We start from the raw sequence: 20,658 nt of genomic DNA on the forward strand, positions 1-20,658 counted from the left end.
CTGCTTTTAGATGTCCTGAAGGTTAAAGTCTTCCTATGTCTCAATGGATAATAACGTATATAGAAAACTTGTACGCACTGTATAATCTATTTCTTAAAGTCTTTTGAAAGACACAGGTCCCTCCATTCTATGTTTATCATCATGTTCTTGGTACTGCATTGCTACATAACTGAGGCTTGCTGATAGTAGCAAGAGTTTATCCTGGGCTGGCCTACAGTTTTTTTTTTTTTTTGTCTAGTCCTCAAGTAGGTGCCAATATATCATAAAGGGTAAGGTCTACCTGTATCCCTCAAATTCCAAGAAAATTGTTTTACAGTAAGCACAAAAATCTTTTTAAAGCTACACTGTGTTGCAAAATGTTGGAATATGTTAGCAAAGCATTGACATAAGACTAACATTTTCAGAGATTTGGGATCAATAAAATTCATAATGACCACTCTAAAGCTGAGCAGTTTTCTAGTTCTATTCAGAATCCTCTATGTTATGTCATATCTCACACAAAGCAATCTTTTGTGGTTGTAAAGGCAAAAGGTTTTTCACCTTCGCGCATTCTAAAGACACTGTCACTTTGCAGTGCATTTAAAAAGGTGACAGTGCCACTTTAATTTTTTAAATGTGAATGTGAAGGTTTACTTTTGTTGTACAAAGTTTCCACTTGTAGAAGCAGTTAGGCATAAGACAGCTAATGCAATTGTAAATTTTATTACAAAAATTGATTTGCTAGGTGTTCACATCTTTTCAAAATTTAATACATGACCACAGGTATTGCAAGTCTTTTTGTACATATCCTCTTCAATATGTTCCTCTGGACCATACTCATGTTGGTGACCGCCGGTGTCTTTTCTCCACAAGCTACTGCGGACAGCACGACGTAATTCTAGGGAACAAAAAGAACAATTGTATATATATACTTTTACAGCCACAATGGACAAAAAATGAAAACAAAATGCTGTCTAAAGGAGCTTCCATCAGCAGAAGCATCAGTAGAACACCCATATTGCTTTGTTTTACACTGAGATTTTGCCTAAGGCAGAACCCGAATTAAGATAGCAGAAGAACAACCTACATGGCATGATTTTTTACCCTCACAGATAAAAATTCCAGTTTTCTTTTTTTTTTTTTTTTTAAAAGCCCTGCGAGAATAAGTAAAGTTAGCAAGTTGTGGACAACTTGAATTAGAAGTCTAGGATAAACCTAACTAATCCTAAATATGCTCCTTCTCCCTCCTAACACCTATGCTGATTATCCTGTGTAACAAAGATCTGTAAACTTTCCTATTTTCAGGCCCTTCTGGTCTGGTCTGTGTGACGGTGGCGGGTATCAGACCCCTGGCCCTCTCATCCAACTTGTGACCAAAGACCAGGCAATCTCACACCCTGCCGTCACTTGCGTAACAATGCCACTCTCAGCTGCACCCGGCACACAGATTGTCCAGCTTGCGGGACCACAATCTAGATGCCAGAAGACTGAGAGCAATTGTCACCGGGCTAATAAAACAATTAACCCTTTCTCTGCCACCCCCTTTACATTATGATGAGCCCAGAGGACGCTTGTAATATTAGAAATACCAATTATGACTTTAGAATAATCATCTGTAACACACACTGTCACCTCAGACAAGAATGTTCAGATGGTTTACTCTATACAGTAGCGCTCTTCCAAGAGGCAGGTTCTAGTTAGCTTGCGATTAAGAGCTTAGAGACAAAGTGACACTTTTCAAAATAAGGTTTAATTATAAGAAAGGTTAAGATTGGTGCAAATAAAAATAAATTTACAGAAAAATGGGTTACAAAGAAATAGAGACACAATACAGCAATTTAGAAGAATAGATAAAAGAATTAGAAATTAAATACTTGCATTCAAAAGTCCTGGTATTATCTTAGTTTCAGAAGCTGAACATGTGTGATCGGTCCTTCCTTGAGCGATGTTTCTGCCTTGATGGAAAAATGAGGACTGAGAGCTCCATCAGCTCTCTCTTTTTCTCTGACCCCCCAGGTGGTGTCCCCAGAAGTACTTGACCAATAAACACTGGGGCCATGGGCGGCCCTGGAGGCTCACAAAATGCTAAGACACCTCCCGCTTAGACAGATTACTAACAGAACTCATATCTCGAAATATGTAATGGTTACATTCTTGAAACTGATATTTTATGGTACGGCATAGAATTTATGATCCATAGACCCTAAACACGGGTTATCTCGGAATAACCTCTGACCTGTAAGGCATCTGATCACTAGCTTGTCTTCCCTAGGAACGAAACTGATCATATTTGATCTTAGATCAGTATTTTATCTGGCATTCAAATATATACTTTTTGTTATTGTGTCATGTTCGGGTAAAAAGTTATGAATTTGTGTGTAACTGTGGTCATTTTCCGAATGACCAATTTGCTGTGGAATTCCACACAGCCTGTTGTGGACATCTGCTCTCAGATAAGGTTTTACAACCTGGCCTGCCAGGATGTGTTAAGATAACAGCTCTGTTTGAAGCTTGCATACTAATGTTCAGTGACCCAGGGGCTTAATTAACATGAGGGGGTTGGGTGACAGGCTGTGTGAGAGAGATTGCTTTGTAACGGTCATGGCAGAACTCTCACACAAATTGGTGGCTTGACAAGATGGTTGCTTGCGACAGCTTTAAACAAAATGGCTGCCTGACAAAAGGGTGTCCCAGCGCACGATCTCATTACAGTCTGGTCATGTGACCTGGTTACCCTGTGTCAGCCAGTGGTGCCTCTTGGGTAGAAGAGGGAGCGCCGGCAATGGATGGGCCATAGTAAACCTATGGGTAACATCAGCGCTCCCAGGCATTGCCAGTTGTTGTTGAGGGATCTCTCCTAGTCCCTGCAGCTGGCGCCGGCTGACACAGCCGTGATCACATGACTGAACTGCAGCAGCCTAAAAAAAGGTAAGTGTACAGATCTTTTTTTTTTTTTTTTACACAGGTTAGTCAGAATAGGTGTTAGGAGTGGGAGGGAGCATTTTAAGATTAGTTTATCCCAGAATTCGATTTTAAGAGGCATCTTTTTTCCAGTGTCATAGCCATACTTTTCCAAGTTGACTACAGAAAGCCAAATTAGTCATTCAAAGTCACAGTGTGAAACATTTGTATGCCTTTAGTTCATTCTTGATGATGGACTTTGCTTAGGGGAAGAATTCTTGGGCCGGTATAGATTTTTGCAATTGTTTTGTCTCATGACAAGCTGGTGTTTGCAGGATTAAGTATGAATGAGACGCAAAGTGCTCTGAGGTAATTGTTATCGAAATACTTAACAAGTTACCTGCTTTCTAATAAACCATTTTTTTAAAAAATGGCCTTTACCCAAACCCAGGTGATGGGAAAGAGGATTGTTATATGAAATAATGGGATTTTTGACTTATCGCAAAGTCCATTTCTCAAATGTTCATTGACGGACACAGCTCCTGATCTTCATAACCATTGGGTTATACTGCCCCCTACAAGAGTAGGACACTAGGCAGAAAAAGAATCTGGCTACGCCTATGGGCAGTCCCAGGGGGTATACTTCCTCTCCCTGTTATAGGTACTCAGTTTCGTTACAAGCAGTGTCAGAAGAATTACAGCTCCACAGAGGGGTGGGTGTTGTGTCTGTCATTGAATATCAGGAAATGGATTTTACGGTAAGTCAAAAATCCCATTTTCTCTTTCATTCATTGACGGACACAGCTCCTGATCTTCATAACCACTGGGACTTCCCAAAGCAGTGTTAAACATGAAGGGTGGGAACAGCAAAAAAAATCCAAGGCTAAAGAGTAGCCAACCAGGCAACAGGAGCTCAACCAAGACAACTGGAGCCCACTTGAAAATACAATACACCTTCGAAGAGGATCAGGTCCTCTAAACAGCAGCCTGCAAAACCTTGCGGCCAAAAGAAGCATCTGCAGATGCCAACACATCCACTTTATAAAACTTTGTGAAAGTGTGCACCGACGACCAGGTGGCCACCTTGCAAACCTGCGTCACTTGCGCCTGATGACGGAAGGCCCAGTAGGCACTAAGCGTCCAAGTAGAGTGCACCTTAACAGGGGAAAGGAGGAACCTAACCCTTGATGGAATAGGCCTGAATCACCGTCTGTCTGATCCATCTGGAAATGGTCGCAGAGGAAGCAGACAACCCTTTCCGAGGCCCATCCGTGAGCACAAATAGGGAGCCTGACTTCCTGAAAGTCTCCGTAGCTGCCAGGTCCACCCTAATTGTCCAAACCACATCCAAGGCAATCTCCTTCGAATGTTTAGGCCTGGGACACAGGAAAGACAATACATTCATTCAAATGGAAATCAGAGACAACCTGTGGGAGGAACGACTGACAGGGGCGAAGAACCACCTAGTAAGGTGAACGACAGGATAAAGCGACCAATTCCGACACCCTGCGCGCAGAGGTGATAGCCACCAAAAATGACACTTTCTGAGACAGCGTAAGCAAGGGAATCTCCCGAAGATTCTTCAAGGGCGGCTTCTGGAGGACCGAAAGCACCAAATTGAGGTCCCAATGCAGCAACGGAGACCGCACTGGAGGAACCAAATGTCGGACACCCTGAAGAAAGGTACACACCAGGGAGTGTGTGGCTAAGGATGGTTGGAAGAAGACCACCAAAGTCGACACCTGGCCCTTGATGGTACTCAAGGCCAATTTCTGTTCATCCCCCCATTGAAGGAAAATCAAGATCAGAGCCATCGAGAAGGAGCGAGGACGAACTTTAGGAGACTCACACCTTAAAAATCTATGTCTTCCACGTACGATGGTAGATCTTCCTATAGGGAAAATGTCCTAGCTTTTAACAGCGTAGGAATCACTGACTCTATTCCTCAGCACCTGACGTTCAAGCCAAGCTGTAAAAGCCATCAACTGTAAAGCAGAATGGAAGATTGGCCCTTGGGGCAGCAGATTCTCCCTGAGAGGAAGCATCCAAGGAACGTCGGCAACCAGCCGCACCAGATCGGGGTACCAATTCCGATGAGGCCAGTCCGGAGCCACTAAGATGGCCGGAATTCTTTCTGCCTCGATCCTGCATAGAAGTCTTGGCAAAAGCTTGAAAGGAGGGAAGGCGCAAATCAGACGATACTGACTCCGCGGGGCCACCAGTGCGTCTGTGGAGTCCGCCAGAGAATCTGTGATCAAGCCACAAACCTCTGCACCTTTCTGTTGAGCCGAGACGCCAACAGATCCATCTCGGGGATGCCCCACCGGAGACACAACTGATGAAACACCTCCGGATGAAGGGACCACTCACCTGAGGTAATCCGCCTGCAAGTTTTCCACCCCGGGAATGTGTAAGACAGAGAGGGTTGTAACGAACCGTTCTGCCCACCTTAGAATGCCGGCTACCTCCAGAGCCGCTAGGACACTTCTTGTGCCCCCCTGGTGATTGACATAAGCCACTGCCGTGACATTGTCCGACTGAATGCGCACTGGACATCCCTGAAGACGATCCGCCCAATGGTCCAGACACATTCCGATTGCTCGGAGTTCAGACATTGATCAGTAGTCTGGACTCTTCCAGTGTCCAGATCCCCTGAGCAGAATGTTTGCAGATGACGCCTCCCCAGCCAGACAGGCTAGCATCCGTGGTGACCACTGTTCAATACAAGGGGAGGAAGGATTTGCCCCGACAGATTGTTCAAAGACTGCGGAGTCTTGTCCAATTTGGCCAGAATCTCCTTTTGCAGGGACCTCATATGGAACTGTGCAAACGGAATCGCCTCAAAGGTAGACACCATCAGGCCCAGCACCCGCATGCAAGTCTGGAGGGATGACCATCTCCTGGACAGCAGGAGATGAATTGCAGCCTGCAATTTCTGAAGTTTGTCTAGAGGAAGGAGCACTCTGGCTAAGGCAGAGTCCAGAGTCAGACCCAGTATGTAGCAATATGCAGCCATATTGCTACACTTAGAGGCGCCTCTCTTCTCTTTTATACTCTGTAGCTCCTGCTGGATTTTGCTTCTAAGCCCCTTGTGTAGGCTGCCAATTGCAAATGGACATTGTATAGTTACATAACCTATCACATTGCTATAATTTTTTGATATGGCCTATAAACTGAAGGGCTTATGAATAAATCGTTGTGGAAAGAATCATCTGAGTTTCCATTATTTCTTAATGGGAAATTTGCTTTGATATACGAGTGCTTTGAATTACAAGCAGGTTTCTGGAACTAATTATGCACGCAATCCAAGGTTTTACTGTACTTATTTTAACGATAAGTTATACTTCTCCTATAAATAGGAAAATAGTTTTTATGCCAAGCACAACTCTTCTCTTTACCTTTTACTTTTTTGTCAAACCGCTTTTGTTTCATTTGATTCCTATTATCCAGTCGAGCTTCTTTAGCTTCTTCAAGAGCTTCCTCTGTGCCCCATACTTCTAAAGAACGTTTAACTATCTGAAAATAAAAAGGACACATTGGCTATTAGAGCAAAAAGAAAACGGAAAGAATTATAAAACAGAAACATATTTTGGGGTTAGTCTGGGTATTATCTAAAACCTTTTTGGACTACTAAATTATTCATTTTTGCTCTGTAGGTTTATACGCTCAATGTGGACTTCAAATGGCAAACACCCCTATGCAATAGCAAATGTAAAATACTTGTTAGAAAATTATTTATACCTGCACTTTTAAGTACAGCTTCATATCACCCCAATGAGTATTGTGAGGGTTTTTCTTCAAAATGAATTTCAGCATAGGCTCCCTTTTATCAATATCACAGTCTTTCAGCAGATACTCCTTTTTAGCTTCAGTCCGTGTTATAAGCTTGTGCTTTTCTTCTGAATCTCTAAAGAATAATAATATTATTATTATTAATAATAATAAACACAATAAGTCCCCGTTCACACTAAGGCGACCTGTGAGGCGACACAAGTCGCTCCGACTTAGAAAAAGGGTCCGGAGCTTCTTTGGGGCGACCAGGAGGTGACCGCCATAGACTTCAATGTTATGAAGTCCGTGGCGGCCGCTCCGAGGTCGCGGCGCGCTGCTCGCACCGCGACCTCGGAGGTCGCTGTGCGAAGTAGCGTCGCCCCTATGTGAACGGGGCCTTAAGGAAAAACTTGGTTTACATGGAGACAAGGTTTACTGCCTGATCAAATAGTTCGTAAGAATGCAAATATGTAGTTCTAATATTCATGTGTAACTGCACCAAAATTTATGGTATAGGTATATGATAGGGCCACCTACCCAGGCTTATACTCACCTCTCCCCAATCCAGCAAGATATCACTCAGTAGGCTGCACAGCCATTTGTCAAGTTCTTCCTGGCTGGGCTCATACATGTTCCTTATATTCCCATTCAATCCTAGGGACTTGCGAATACTTACAGCATGTAGAGCACATGCACAAGCCTGGCTGGGAAGAATTTCATAACTGGCTTAGAGATCTAGTGAGCGGTATTTAACTGGTTCAGGGAGAAATGAGTATAAGCCTGGGTAGGGGGAACTAGAGGTGATCCAGACAAATCATGAGATAAAAAATGCATAGGTAGAGAATACCTTTTGTGAAAACCATGTGTAACAATGATTTAGTTTGAGAGAGCTAAAATTAAATGCAGATCTTTACCATGCCTCTCTCAGCCTCCTTGGCCTCCTATTAATCAGTGAGATTGGCCACCATATTAAAGGGCCAATAAGGAGCATTAGGAGATGGCATTACCAAAAAATAGAAATTTTGATGTACCTGTAAATTCCATATCTAGGGGCACAGTTCAGGACACAGGAGTTGATTATTAGACCTTGCGTTATCTGCCACTACATTCAGGTGACTGGACACTAGCAATCCCAGATTGGACTCCCCCAGTGTATACATAATACCCAGTCCATTCCTGTGAGGCTCCAGTTTTTTAGCATGCAGTAAGAAGATCACAGAGAAAAGAGGGAAGGGATCTGTGTCCTGTACTATACTCCAAGCTATGGAATTTACAGGTACATCAAAATTTCTATTTTTATAAATGCATTGTACAAGAGACAGAATTGTTCTTAGAGCATCCCCAAGCAATTAATCGATGGATGGGCACCAAAATCAGCCAAAACAATGGCAAGAGGACCACAGGAGAAAATGGGGTCAACAGGCTGAGACTACTGACAGCAGAAGCACCTTGTGGCAGAAGCACAGATCAGCAGAGGCTCAAAAAGTCACCCGTCAAAAAAAACTGTTCTGAAATGAACAGAAAAACAGGTAGTAGATCTTTGAGATGCTGTAAAAAGACCAATAATCTCTACATCTTTTGGAGTATGGGTTCATATATTGAAGGTGGGACTTATTCCCTGAGGGCAGTAGCTCTAAAAAAAAAAAAAAAAAAAAAAAAAAAAGCAGAATAATTTCCCAGCTGGGTGGAAGAGGAGGGAGGAAGTGGAGTCAGTTTGCAAGGAAATACATATCAGGAAGCCATAGATGACAGTCCAAATCTCCACCAATAAGGTGATTCATAATTGTTTGAAATGCATTAAAAACAGGACATGGGGAGGGAGAATGACATTCCCACAGAACGTGATAAGAAGAGCCCCAGGGAAGCAAGAAGGGCTGGCTTCAAGGAAACGTTGCCCCCATGTAGAGTAAGAAAAGGAGGGGCCCCTAGGAAGAAAATGGGGGGAGCCAAGGCAAGGGAAACGTAAGAAAGACTTTTTTTTCTTACCTTTTAAGGTAGTAACCCCTTTTAGAGAAAAGGGGGGGCTTGAATGCACCTGAGAAAGGCCCCTCAGGTTAGAGATGCTAGGAGACCTCTTATGTGTGTGTGAGTCTGTAGAGCAGTCATAACTGATGATGGTTGGTGAGAGAGGCAAGAAAGTGCCAGGACATCTACAGACCATATGTGTAGGGGAAACAAACCCACAAAAGGAAGTTCTGAGAATGAGATCCAAAGCCAATGAGACCATGTTCATGAGCATGATGTCATGCTAAATAAAACATATAAATATTGTCAGGATTAAACCCAGATACCTCAAGTAGTACCAGTTTGGAGGAGGAGCCCGAGAAGGATGCGGTATCAACTAAAGCTAGAACTCCAAGCATCAGCATTTAAGCATATGGTTCAAAGATTTGACTAGGGAACCTTGTAAAAAAAAAAAGCTCCCCAAAAATACCCTGGGATATGAATGTTCAGGGTGTGATTAAGGGTATATTGACATAGCACCACAGAGTGCAGAGATTTTGTCAGCAGTGTAAGTGCTACATTGAAATGTTTGTGTTATATTAAGTTTGCATTACGTTGAGAAACATTACTTTGAAATTATTTGTCAATTTTTAGACACCCCTGGAACACGTCCAATGACGAAACAAGTAAGGCGGGGTTTAGACAAGACATCACCACGCATGATGTGAATCCACTCGTGGCTTGGAGCTTGTGACCAGAGGCTAACCAGCTTACTGTCTAGAACTGTATACTTGGGTCAGTGGAGACATACGGAGAATTAGAGTGCATTGTTTGCTTTTAAAGAGGTTGTAAACTCATTTAAAAAAATTTTTTTTTTTTTACAACCTGCAAGAGAAAAACATAATGAGCTAGTATGCTTCGCATACTAGCTCATTATGAAATACTTACCTTAGAACGAGCCCCCGCCGTGCCGCTCTCTTACCTGTATGACGGGCGACATGACATGTCGCCCGTCTTCCGGGATCGCGGCATCCGGTCATCTGATTGGCCGGAGCCGCGGTGACGTCACTCCCGCGCACGCGCACGGGAGCCGACGGTCACGGCACGGGGCTCTGAAGGAACGGCACGATCAGCCGTTCCTTCAGAGCGCATGCGCCAGTGACGTCACTGGCTGCATTAAAGGTAAATATCTCCTAAACGGTGTAAGTTTAGGAGATATTTACAGTACCTATAGGTAAGCCTTATCATAGGCTTACCTATAGGTACAACTTCCTGAGGAGGGTTTACTTCCTCTTTAACACTACAGTATTTTGCAGATGGTTTTACGCTATGGGAGCTTCTCCTCTCTTTCCTCCTACATATGAATTAGGTTACATGGGGCAACTCTCTTAAGTGATCTTGGAATGGAAGCTTTGGATTGCTGTTTTTAGAGCGGAGTGTGCTATTTGCTGGTTTATTATCTTACCAGCACTGGACTCTGGTAAGTTTACCCAGTACTTATGGTGGAGGAGTGCACTTTATTTTTGAGGATTACCGGAAGAATTTAAGAAGAGACATTTTAAGAATTGTGTTTAATACATAGGACACTTAAGAATTTTGTGCATGAACATTTATATGAACTTTATTATTTGTGTCATATGTATTGATTTGTGAAATTTTACACAGATATATATTTGTATTTTGTTTTTTTGCACATTTTGTACATTGCGCTGAGCACTTTTATTTTTAATTGTGTACCACACTTAGTATTATTTCTGCAGAGTGGTATACAGTATATTTATTACAGTAGTATAGAGATTTCTGAAATATTGCTGTTTTTTTTAGGACGGCAGTAATTATTTTATTTATGAAATACTGCACTTTACTGATAGAAGATCACACTTTATAGGATTGCTCACAGAGTATACTTAATAGGATATTTCAAATAGCGCTGGCTCCTGAAACATTATATATATATATATATATATATATATATATATATATATATATATAAATTTGGATAGCTGCTGTTCCCTTGTTTGGCTGATTGTGGCTCAGTTGAAAAAACATTTTCTAAAAGCAAAAAGAAGGCAGCGCACTGGCCTACTGCATAACAATAGTACCTATTATTAATAAAAACTAAACTTCAATGTACTCACAAAATTACAGGGTAAACCACATGTACCATAATCGCGTCCAATCCTCTACGCTGTTGTGTGTCCATCCAGAAGAGCGTGGCTTACGTGTTTCAAGGACTGTGCCCTCTTCATTAGACTATTAAGGCCCAAGACACTGTAATCTATATATAGTGGCACAAGGGAGATCCAAAGTACAAAAAGATCCACCCTCACACAGAAAGGGGAGGGAAAAGGGGAGGGGTTACATGGGCGCCACCCATACAATATAAATAATTTCACAGATGCGTAGGATGGTTTGTGCATCTGCGGTTTTGTATTCGAGCACCCTCTTTTTTTTTTTTTGTGTCATTGCAAAAGTGAATGTATATTGTGTGGGTTGCACCCACATAATCCCTTCCGTTTGGGGGTGGGTCCTTTTGTACTTTGGATTACCCTTGTACCACCTGGTTAGCTCTGATGAAGAGGGCACAGCCCTTGAAACACATAAGACATGCTCTTTTGGATGGACACGCTACAGCGTTGAAGATTGGATGGGATTGTGTTACATGTGTTTTACCCTGTACTTTTGTGAGTACACTGGAATCTGTTTTTTTATTATTTTAAGGTATTATTGTAATTCACTTGGCCAGTGTGCTTTCCTCTTTTTGCTTTTAAAACTACATTGTGTCTTGTTGCTGTGCTCAGTCTTGCAATGGTGTATGACCTGTGATGTGAAACGGTCTTCCACAACCTCACCTTAGTAGCAGAGTTTGGCTGTTTCTCACTCAGTTTTAAGCCTCCTAAACAGCAGTTTCTGCTTTAACCTACAATTGATCATCATTAGCACCTGCTTGGTATAATTGGCTAATCATAGTCCCGACTCTAATCCTACAAAGACTGTTTGCAAATGTACAAAGTGGGCAAGTGTAAAAATCGATGCTGGTTTGAAGCCAAAGGGTAGTCACACCAAATATTGATTTGATTTATATTTTTCTTCTAGTTTCTCACTTTGCAGGATGAAAGGATGTAATGTAGTAATGGAATGTACTACAGATCCAAGGTTTTGGTGAGGTCCAGGTATTATTACAAAGATGTATCCAGAAGTTTAATCGAGCTATAATAGAAAACAATCTTCTCCAACAAGAGAAGTTGTCCATCACCTAAGGACAGTAGCAAAGAAATGGAGCTTCATGGAGTAGGTTATATAGGTACACTGGGAGGCGTTTCCCAGCAATATTTTTACCATTGTCCAATCACCAGAAGGTAGTGGCATATAACCCATGGTCTAAGAATTAATTTCTGTGCCCTGTGTGGTTAAGATATCAAAATGTATATGTATATTCACCTGCCTATATCTCTGGATCAACTGAGTGTTTTGACATGCTGTGTTTACTGAAGGTAATCTCCACATATTTTTTCATCTTATGTACAGTTTACATTGAGCTTTTAGGAGGAAAACCCCAGCAGAATGTGAAAAGTAACACAAATACAGTGCAAGGAATACCTTTACTGTTATTCTGAAAATGCAGCAGTGTGCATTCGACCTTACGCAGTCACAGCTACGCAGTCAGATCTATGTTTCATTTCAAGGAAAATCTTGAAAATCCATATATTAAGATGAAAATGAAATAAATTACCTGCAGGCATCACATACAGCCAAATCAAAGTTATTGCTTAAGTATGAATCCATAAAATCTTTGCTGCATTCCTCACAAATTAAATAATCAAATTCTAGTACAGGACCTGGAATGAGAGAAGGTAAAATGTTTCCTGGTTTGGTGATGGTAAATCTTTTTACATGTAACCTCACAAACATAGGACAACCTTTTGAAATAAAAAGGTGTGGTTGCATTTCAGGCTGGCCTTGTGCACTTTTATGGTTAGGGACACTTGGATTTCTTGCCATGAACCTACCTGATGATTACAGTATATTAAAAAATGAATGAGGTTTACAAATCCTCATATTACTATACGCTCACATGTTCACTTCTTGCAAAGATTGTAAGCGAGTTGGAATGCATCGAATCGCATGACAAGTGAAATAACATCAGTTTCTATAAAGCCCTTTAACAAACATGCAGTGACACTGCGATCTGACTTTGAAAAGGGTCCTATGCATGTTTGGTGCAATGCAGTGTGATTTTGTGGTCCATAGACTTCAATGGACATGCATCAAAATCACATCTGCATTCTTGCAGTGCATATACTGTAGCTGCACTACAAAATAGCACTGAAAACAGGATCAAAATCGCACTGCACTAGTGTGAGGCTAAATATCAGTTTATTAAGAACAGTGTTCCAGTCTAACCCCAATGTCATCATTACTAATTTACTGATATTATGTAGCACAAAACAGCACTTTATAAGCGTAATGGTTTTTAAAAACGAATGCATGGTACATTAAGGATCTTGATCAATCAGAATTAATTCAAGCTAACTCCAGAGAAACCAAATTAAAATACACAAATGAAATATATATTCCAAAGTATTTGTATTTATGTCCATCTAGTCCTGAGATGTGTACAGACAGCTAGACAGCACAGGTTTGCATATAGCAGACTGAATTTTTCTGTGCAGAGGATTACAGGAGAATGATATCAAGACATATCCAAGTGCTTATATAGTATAAGAATTTGAAAAACTATTTAGAAGCCTACTTATAGAGCAGTGGATAAGGCATTCTCTCAACTACACACTAATGATTAACACCAAGGCTTGGATACTATGCCCCATTCATAATACGGGCCAGGGTGTAGAGCCTAAAGTATGTCAGTTTTTTCTTCTCAACATACCATAGAGGAAAATTACACTAGGTACTAGAGAGAAAGAACTTCATGATTGAATGATGAACCAGTAACATGGCAGGAGCATACCGCTGTTTTAGAAATAGGATTTTACCTTGCTGTCGCTTCCCTATGCTGATTTGTAAAACTGTAGAAAATCAAAAGTAGAGAGGTTCCCCAAAGTCATCAACAACATTTCAGTTTTTTCTCCTTCAGAAATGAAGAAAGCAACTGAGTTGTCCCTAAATATGTACTCTTCTCTCACAGCTTCAATAAGAGATACCCACAAGGCTGCTTAATTGTTTTGGCTATTTTATGTGGTTCAACTCTTCATGAAATCATGGATTTTGACACAAGAAGATTCTCTAAAGCCCCGTACACACGTACCGATCGTCGGCCGAACGATCGGCCGTCTTTTGTCCAGGGCTGTCGTGTCTGTTGAAAACTGCAAAAGACTGCACACTAATTTTGTCGGCCAACAACAGCCGACTGCAGAAGTGATGTCATGTGATGGTTCACTTTCCTTGTCTTTTTTCTTTTCTGAGCATGCCCAGTCTTGCTAATCTGCTGTCTGTCGGCCGAAATCTGTACTGACTGGCGAACAATCGGCCGTTCTGGTGTTGGCCAACAAAAATTTTAATGCTTGCACGACAGATTCTGTTCGGCCGAAAATGCGCTGTCGGCAGCATCATACTAAAGCCCCGTACACACGTACCGATTGTCGGCCGTAAATATTCGGCCGATTACCGATCGGCCGATTGTAGGCTTGTTAGTATGATGCTTCCGACAGCGCATTTTCGGCCGAACAGAATCGTGCAGGCATTAAAATTTTTGTTGGCCAACACCAGAACGGCCGAATGTTCGCCAGTCAGTACAGATTTTGGCCGACAGACAGCAGATTAGCAAGACTGGGCATGCTCAGAAAAGAAAAAAGACAAGGAAAGTTAACCATCACATGACATCACTTCTGCAGTCGGCTGTTGTTGGCCGACAAAATTCGTGTGCAGTCTTTTGCAGTTTTCAACAGACAAGACAGCCCTGGACAAAAGACGGCCGATCGGTACGTGTGTACAGGGCTTAAGTTTTCAGGCTGCTATTTATAGCTTTGTAAAGTCTGTCTACCCCAGCACCTCTATTGTCCCCTTCTTATTCAACCTCCAACCTTTCCCAGCATTGAGTCTTCTCAATGTGAACATCAACTTTTAAATTCAGCCATATTTCAGACAGTAAATGGAAGTCTTTACCTGGTTGATGAACAACATTTTCGACTGGCTTTTCTTCTGTTTGCTCCTCTTCTATAAAGAATCCTCCACCGGAATCAACAATTCTTGGAGGAGGTTTTACAGTTGACATTCCTATGTAAGAAAATTTACAGGTGATTTTTATTTGTCAGTAGCAGATAATATAACTGGTGATGTTACAAAACAATGCAGACTTTCCATACATTTCTGGCCATAGTAAAACTGATATAATAAAGCCTAACTCTGAGAAGTACACAAAAATGATCCTTGCCTCCCCAACACACACATTGCAAGGGTTATGCTTGTTAAAGTGGTTAGAAAGTCAAAAGGTTCCCATAAGCTGCCCCCCACACTTATCTACATTGAGTCCTTCATTGATCCAGCCGCTGTTCCCATCTGCAGCTCTTCTCTTCCTGCTCCCACAGGCCTCACTGAAAGCATCGGGAGCCATTGGCTCCCGCTGCTATCAGTCAAGTCCTGTGAGGAGGGAGCAGAGAGTGGAGCCGAGCCATGCTGTGTATCAATGGTTGCACACAGCCCAGCTCAGAAGCACCAGTACGTGTGCTCCCATAGCAGAAGAGGAAGAGCGGAGAGCACCAGCAGGGGACTCCAGAAGAGGAGGATTGGGGCGAGTCTGTGCAATACCATTGCACAGAGCTGGTAAGTAAAACCTATTTTTGTATTTTAATTAAAAAAAAAAAAAAAAAATTACTTTACAACTCACAGGACTCGCCCCTCACCCCCCTTATACTTACCTGTACCTGATCCAGCACTTTGTAGGAGAGCTACGGCTCTCCTGGCTTTGTCCCTCCTTCTTGGGCATATCAATAGCAGCGATCCCCTCCTGTCAATCAGCTCCAGTGATGAGGAAGCAAGGGGGGGGGGTGCCAAGTCTGTCTGCCTATGTCAATGGACGTAGCAGCAGAGCTCGGGACTGAGCCATAGAAATCTGTTTCCAATTGGGGGCAAAGCAAGACAGGAAAGCCAGCAGGGCACCTGAGAAGAGGAGGATCGGGGCCGCTCTGGGCAATTCTATTGCATAGAGCAAGTAAGCATAGACATGTTTTTTATTTAAAAAAAACAAAACAAAAAAAAAAAGCTTACTGTGCTCCCACTCCATTTTCACTCTCTATAATATAAGTTAAAATTATATAAGGAAGAGCTGACCCCAGTAATGTGGACACCAATTGTGCAGGCTCGGGGGGGGGGGGGGGGTGAAATACCTAGATAAGCATATCAGATATTCTGGGACACACAAGAAACTATTTTGAGGTTTAACTGTCTAGCATCTGCAATAAATTATTTTCCAATTTAACTGAACCTTCAAAGTACTTTGTCCCTTTTAAACCTATTCTGAATCTACATGTGTCTTTTCGAAGACATAGCAGAAGAATGTCACCAGCACACCGTTAATCTCCAATGTGGGTCCAAAGCTTTATTCAGCGGTCACATTATTGCAGCAAGAGAAACATTTTCATAGCCTCATAAACATGTGTGATGTCACATGCCTGGTGAAAAAGGTCCTACAAAACGTTGCTCTTGCTATAACAATGTGATCGCTGAATAAAGTTTTGGACCCACATTGCAGATCCATAGTACGCTGGTGACGTTCTTCTGCCTTGACGATCTTCGGTTCCAGCCAAATGGTCACTACAGCACCTGCTCACATACACAGCCATTTTTCCATTAACGTGTGCATTGGTATCTCTTTGAAGACATATTTATAGCAACTAAACAGTTATGTTATGATGTGAGAGTACCTATGCAGTACTGTCATGTTGTAATCACCTTCACCAGTTGGGTACGGCCTGCAGGCAAGCCTTGCTTGTCTTAACATCAGCGCTCTTTGTCTATTGCGCTCTATCTTAGCTCGGACAGCAGCTGGTAGAATCTTCTCTTCCTCCTGATGAGGTTCAGCCACCGGCACGGAGTCCATCTCTGCTTCTTTATATACAGGTCACAGTTCTAGACAGGACACCACTGAACCTGCAACATAAGGCAGTTATTCACAAGAGACAGTCAATAAATATCTCCCTGGCCAAAATTACCTTTGAGAGCCTGTGAACGGCTAATAGCTAAAACTGTACTTTGGGTATAAAAAAATTGAATGCCCAATAATGTGACATACCGTAACATACTGTATTACCAACGATAAATTGACTGGAATAGGTACAAAACTCCAATAAAATATTTTGAAGAAAAAAAAAAAAAATCCAGCCTTACCTTCAGTCTTACAAGTTGTACAGGCTTACTTGGATTTCACTGAACACTGATCTTCTCACAGTGTGCATTAGAAGCTGCAGCAAGTCAGATATGGCCTGCCTCATTTCCTGGCTGGAGGACATCCAGCATTATCTAGCACTTTCCTCCATAGTCTTACTGTCCCTAGCCTGCCTCATTCATTCACTGGATTTCAGCTCTTTCAATCATAGAGGCTCTGCATCACAAGAGGGCTTTACTTAGGGCGGTCTGCTTGCAAATGCAACCTGCTTAGGAACACCCACTCTTACAGGCTGACACCTAAGTATCAAGGTATTTTAAAGTGGATCCTAGCTGCATCTGAGCACTACAAACCAAAAACGCTATTTAATTAATTATTAATTTTCAAAGCAAACTCCTCCATCTGGTGATGCACCGGAATTCCAGCCACCGAAAATTATCGGCTTAACAGAGGGTTGTTAGCGTTGTACTGAAAGAAACAAAAGTGCTACTTTACCTTGCTTATGGTGTGTTTTTCAAAGGTCATGTGACTCAAAAACACAACATGGGTTCATTTTTGATGCGTTCTTGCTGCGGTTTCAATGCATTGTAGTGGGGAGATGCGTTTTGGTGTGGTTTTCCAAACTTGCACCAAAAATGCAGCAAGCAGGATTTTTAACAACGCTTCAAAAGGTGCCACTAATGCATTCATATTTATTTAATTTCATGATATTAATTAAAAAGTTGAATAATACAATTGTTTTATAAAAAATTTCGGTTTTGGCCAAGTGCATCCTAAATTTTGGGTTTCGGCACCGGAATTTTCATTTCGATGCAACTCTACCCCATCCATCTATGTCTCGATGCTTTATTTTGTTGAGAAATCACTTTGAAAAACACCCCCCTAGCATTTCTAGCTGCAGCCATCTTGAGAAAGGGCAAATGATTGATGTAGCATTTTCTTCCTGAAATCCATCTGACCTTAGCATAAACATGCAGGCAGGAGGGTGTGCTTCGTTGAGAAAACCCTCCTCCTCTCCTAAAGCCTCCTGGGATGTCTGACATCATTTGTCTAGGCAAGAAACCAGGAAGTAACTTAAGAAATAGAAAAAAAAAAAAGCAAAGCACGGCCGCTGGAGGTGCTCACAGGGCTGGAGAAGTTCCGGGACCCCTTGGGTATAGGGCAGAAGTGATATCAGCTTGGGGGCAGACCCCCTCTACATATCCTCCAGAGGCCCTGATCTGCTATGATTGGCGGGACCGGGACACCTAAGAAGATTTTGCATTTGGCCAGATGTGTACTGTTAGTTCTATAATTTCTAATAAACTGCCCACTAGATGGCGCATTTCCCTTCACACACACATGAGTGGGGGAAACTGCATGGAATTTGGACAGAATTGCAGTACATTCCTGTCGCAATTGTAAGCGACTCTTTACAGTGCGATTTGCGCCCATTCATTTTGTATTGACACAAATAGCATTGTAAAGTATTGGTTTCGGGAGCACCGATGATCACGCATATGCTTGGTATTGGCACCGATACAGATAACAGTGCTTCCCTAGATATCACTGCATCTGAAAAAAAAAAAGTATTTTAGGAAAACAAAAAGGTGTTATTTAAAGTAGCATGTTTGAGTGCCGGTTCACACTATTGCGAAGCGGGAACACTGCGAATATACTGCGTGTTCCCGCATCACAGGCAGTTCAAACTGCCATATGCGATACGCTGGGGGTGTCAATTCAAAGTTAATGACACCCCCAGGTCAGATCACATATCGCAGTGCAATCTGACACTTCGCACAGGAATCGGATCGCACTGGTGTGAACCACCATGCGATTGATGATTCTGCTGCAGACCAAAAAAAAGCGTCCTGTGAGTGTTCACTGCGATTGCGATGTGAATTCAGCCACACAAACTGTATGGGTAAACCCGCACCGCACAGACATCGCATGTGGTTTTAGGAGCAGTGCGCTCCGAATCAAATGCGATGTCTGTGATCGCAATAGTGTGAACCGACACTGGCGAGGGGGGAAAGGAGTAAATAAAAAAGGCAGAATACAAGCAAATAAACCTTAAAGTGATTGTAAACGATCACCTTGTAAAACAATTCATCCAGTTTAAAATAGAAATGAAAGGCAAAAAAATGTGTGTATAGATATAGAAAAAAAAAAACATTAAAAATCCCTTTTTTTTTTTTTTTTGTTTAAATAAATGATCATATTCTCTCTGCATGAGAGCTGGAGGGTGGAGAAACAACAGTACACTGCGCTTCCTAGTGAATGGCTGTGCAGTGGGGGCATGTCAGTACAAGTCTGATCATTAAAAGGAGAGCACAGCATAGCTAGAGACTTGACCACACTGTTCTCTCCTTAGTGTGGTCAGTTTTTATTAGGAAAGCAGAGGGACTTGCAGGAACACCAGTGATTTCACATAAAGAAAGCAATACAAAGAGAACAGGATACTTTCTCATACTAGTACATGGTATATCAGGAATAAGAAATGTTAAAGCTTTGAGATGGCTCTGGTCTTTTTGCAAAAAACATAAAACAAAGAAAACACAATCCATATTATTGTTATAAGGTGACACAGCTTTATTAGGTACATAGTGCAAACAGTAACAGTGTGTCTATATACAGTAACATAAAACATCAGATTGTATTGGTCTCTTACCGCATACTACCAAAACTTTGATGAGAAGCCATTGCAGAAAACCAATTATGCAATTATATATAGCTTCGATGGCTGTTCTCTGTCACTATCCGATATGATCGAAGAACAGAAGCAGCCATATCTCGTCTGTCAGTACCGTCCAGTATAAGACCCGATCCGCCCTGACACACAACCATGTGCAGGACACAGATCAGAAAACATTTCTCTGCCCAAGACAAAACCAAGAGCCCCGTACAGTGTAACCATTACACAACCTACCCGGCTCTCCAGCACCCTCTTACACAACAACCACCTCCCCGGATGTTGTGATTTACTTCCGTGTTTACAGAACCACTCGTTTCCGCCCAATTCTGCAATGGCATGCCGCTTGCTTCCGGTGTGTGACGTCTGAGACGTCAAACGTGTGAAACGTCTATGTACCCTAGTGGCAGACTAGGGAAAATCAGACGTAAAGCTAACGCGGCTGCAAGCTGGCATTGCAGATGTATAGCAGGGGTAGTGGTGTGCCATATAGAGCTCTCACCCTTTGTGCACTGACCACAGAGTTTGGCAACCTACAACTTTTTTCACTCACAAAACATAAAACATTGAGAGAGCATTTTATTTTACTGGCAACCTGAAACACGACAGAAACTCCTATTACAAACTGAGAAATTGATATTTAACCACTTGAGCTTTTTTTTTTTTTTTACTCCCTTTCCTGACCAGGCCATTTTTTAGCGATACGGCACTGCGTTATTTTAACTGAACATTCCTCGGTTGTGCCACACTTTACCCAAATAAAATTGATGTCCTTTTCCCCCCACAAATAGAGCTTTCGTTTGGTGGTATTTGATCACCTCTGCGTTGTTTTTTTTTGCGCTATAAACAAAAAAAAAGACAGACAATTTTGAAAAAAAAAAAATATTTTTTACTTTCTGTTATAAAACATACCCAATGAAAAAAATGTAAAAAATCAAATTTCTTCATCAATTTAGGCCAATTTTATTCTGCTACACATTTTTGGTAAAAAAAATCCCAATAGGTGCATATTGATTGATTTGTGCAAAAGTTTTAACGTCTACAAACTATG

The 20,658-nt window shown here is 41.9% G+C and overlaps 1 protein-coding gene across 4 annotated transcripts; it reads right to left on the reverse strand.

Moving 5' to 3' along the window:
- Positions 1–686: 686 nt before the first annotated feature.
- Positions 687–19,939, reverse strand: XPA (XPA, DNA damage recognition and repair factor). 4 transcript variants are annotated; one of them, XM_082275713.1, is made up of 7 exons: positions 19,845–19,939; positions 16,504–16,701; positions 14,719–14,829; positions 12,329–12,434; positions 6,622–6,787; positions 6,279–6,396; positions 687–877 (listed from the first exon to the last, which is right to left on the reverse strand). In XM_082275713.1, the coding sequence occupies exons 2-7, from the start codon at positions 16,649–16,651 to the stop codon at positions 729–731; spliced, it is 798 nt and encodes a 265-aa protein (XP_082131839.1). In that variant the 5' UTR covers positions 16,652–16,701; positions 19,845–19,939; the 3' UTR covers positions 687–728. The 4 variants fall into 4 exon arrangements, with proteins under 4 accessions (XP_082131839.1, XP_082131840.1, XP_082131841.1 ...); XM_082275714.1 differs by lacking the exon at positions 19,845–19,939 and adding an exon at positions 19,587–19,611; XM_082275715.1 differs by lacking the exon at positions 19,845–19,939 and having other exon boundaries at positions 16,504–16,721.
- Between the last annotated feature and the right edge of the window lie 719 nt (positions 19,940–20,658).

This window comes from Pelophylax lessonae, assembly GCF_965119305.1.
Source record: "Pelophylax lessonae genome assembly, chromosome: 1".
NCBI lineage: Eukaryota > Metazoa > Chordata > Amphibia > Anura > Ranidae > Pelophylax > Pelophylax lessonae.

Excerpts from the sequence above, each read along its gene's own strand:
- XPA (XM_082275713.1), bottom strand. The coding sequence starts at position 16,651 with ATGGACTCCGTGCCGGTGGCTGAACCTCATCAGGAGGAAGAGAAGATT. Across the intron at positions 12,435-14,718 it reads AAATGTTGTTCATCAACCAG|GTCCTGTACTAGAATTTGAT; the intron begins GTAAAGACTTCC and ends CTCTCATTCCAG. Across the intron at positions 6,788-12,328 it reads GCTGTATGTGATGCCTGCAG|AGATTCAGAAGAAAAGCACA; the intron begins GTAATTTATTTC and ends ATTATTCTTTAG.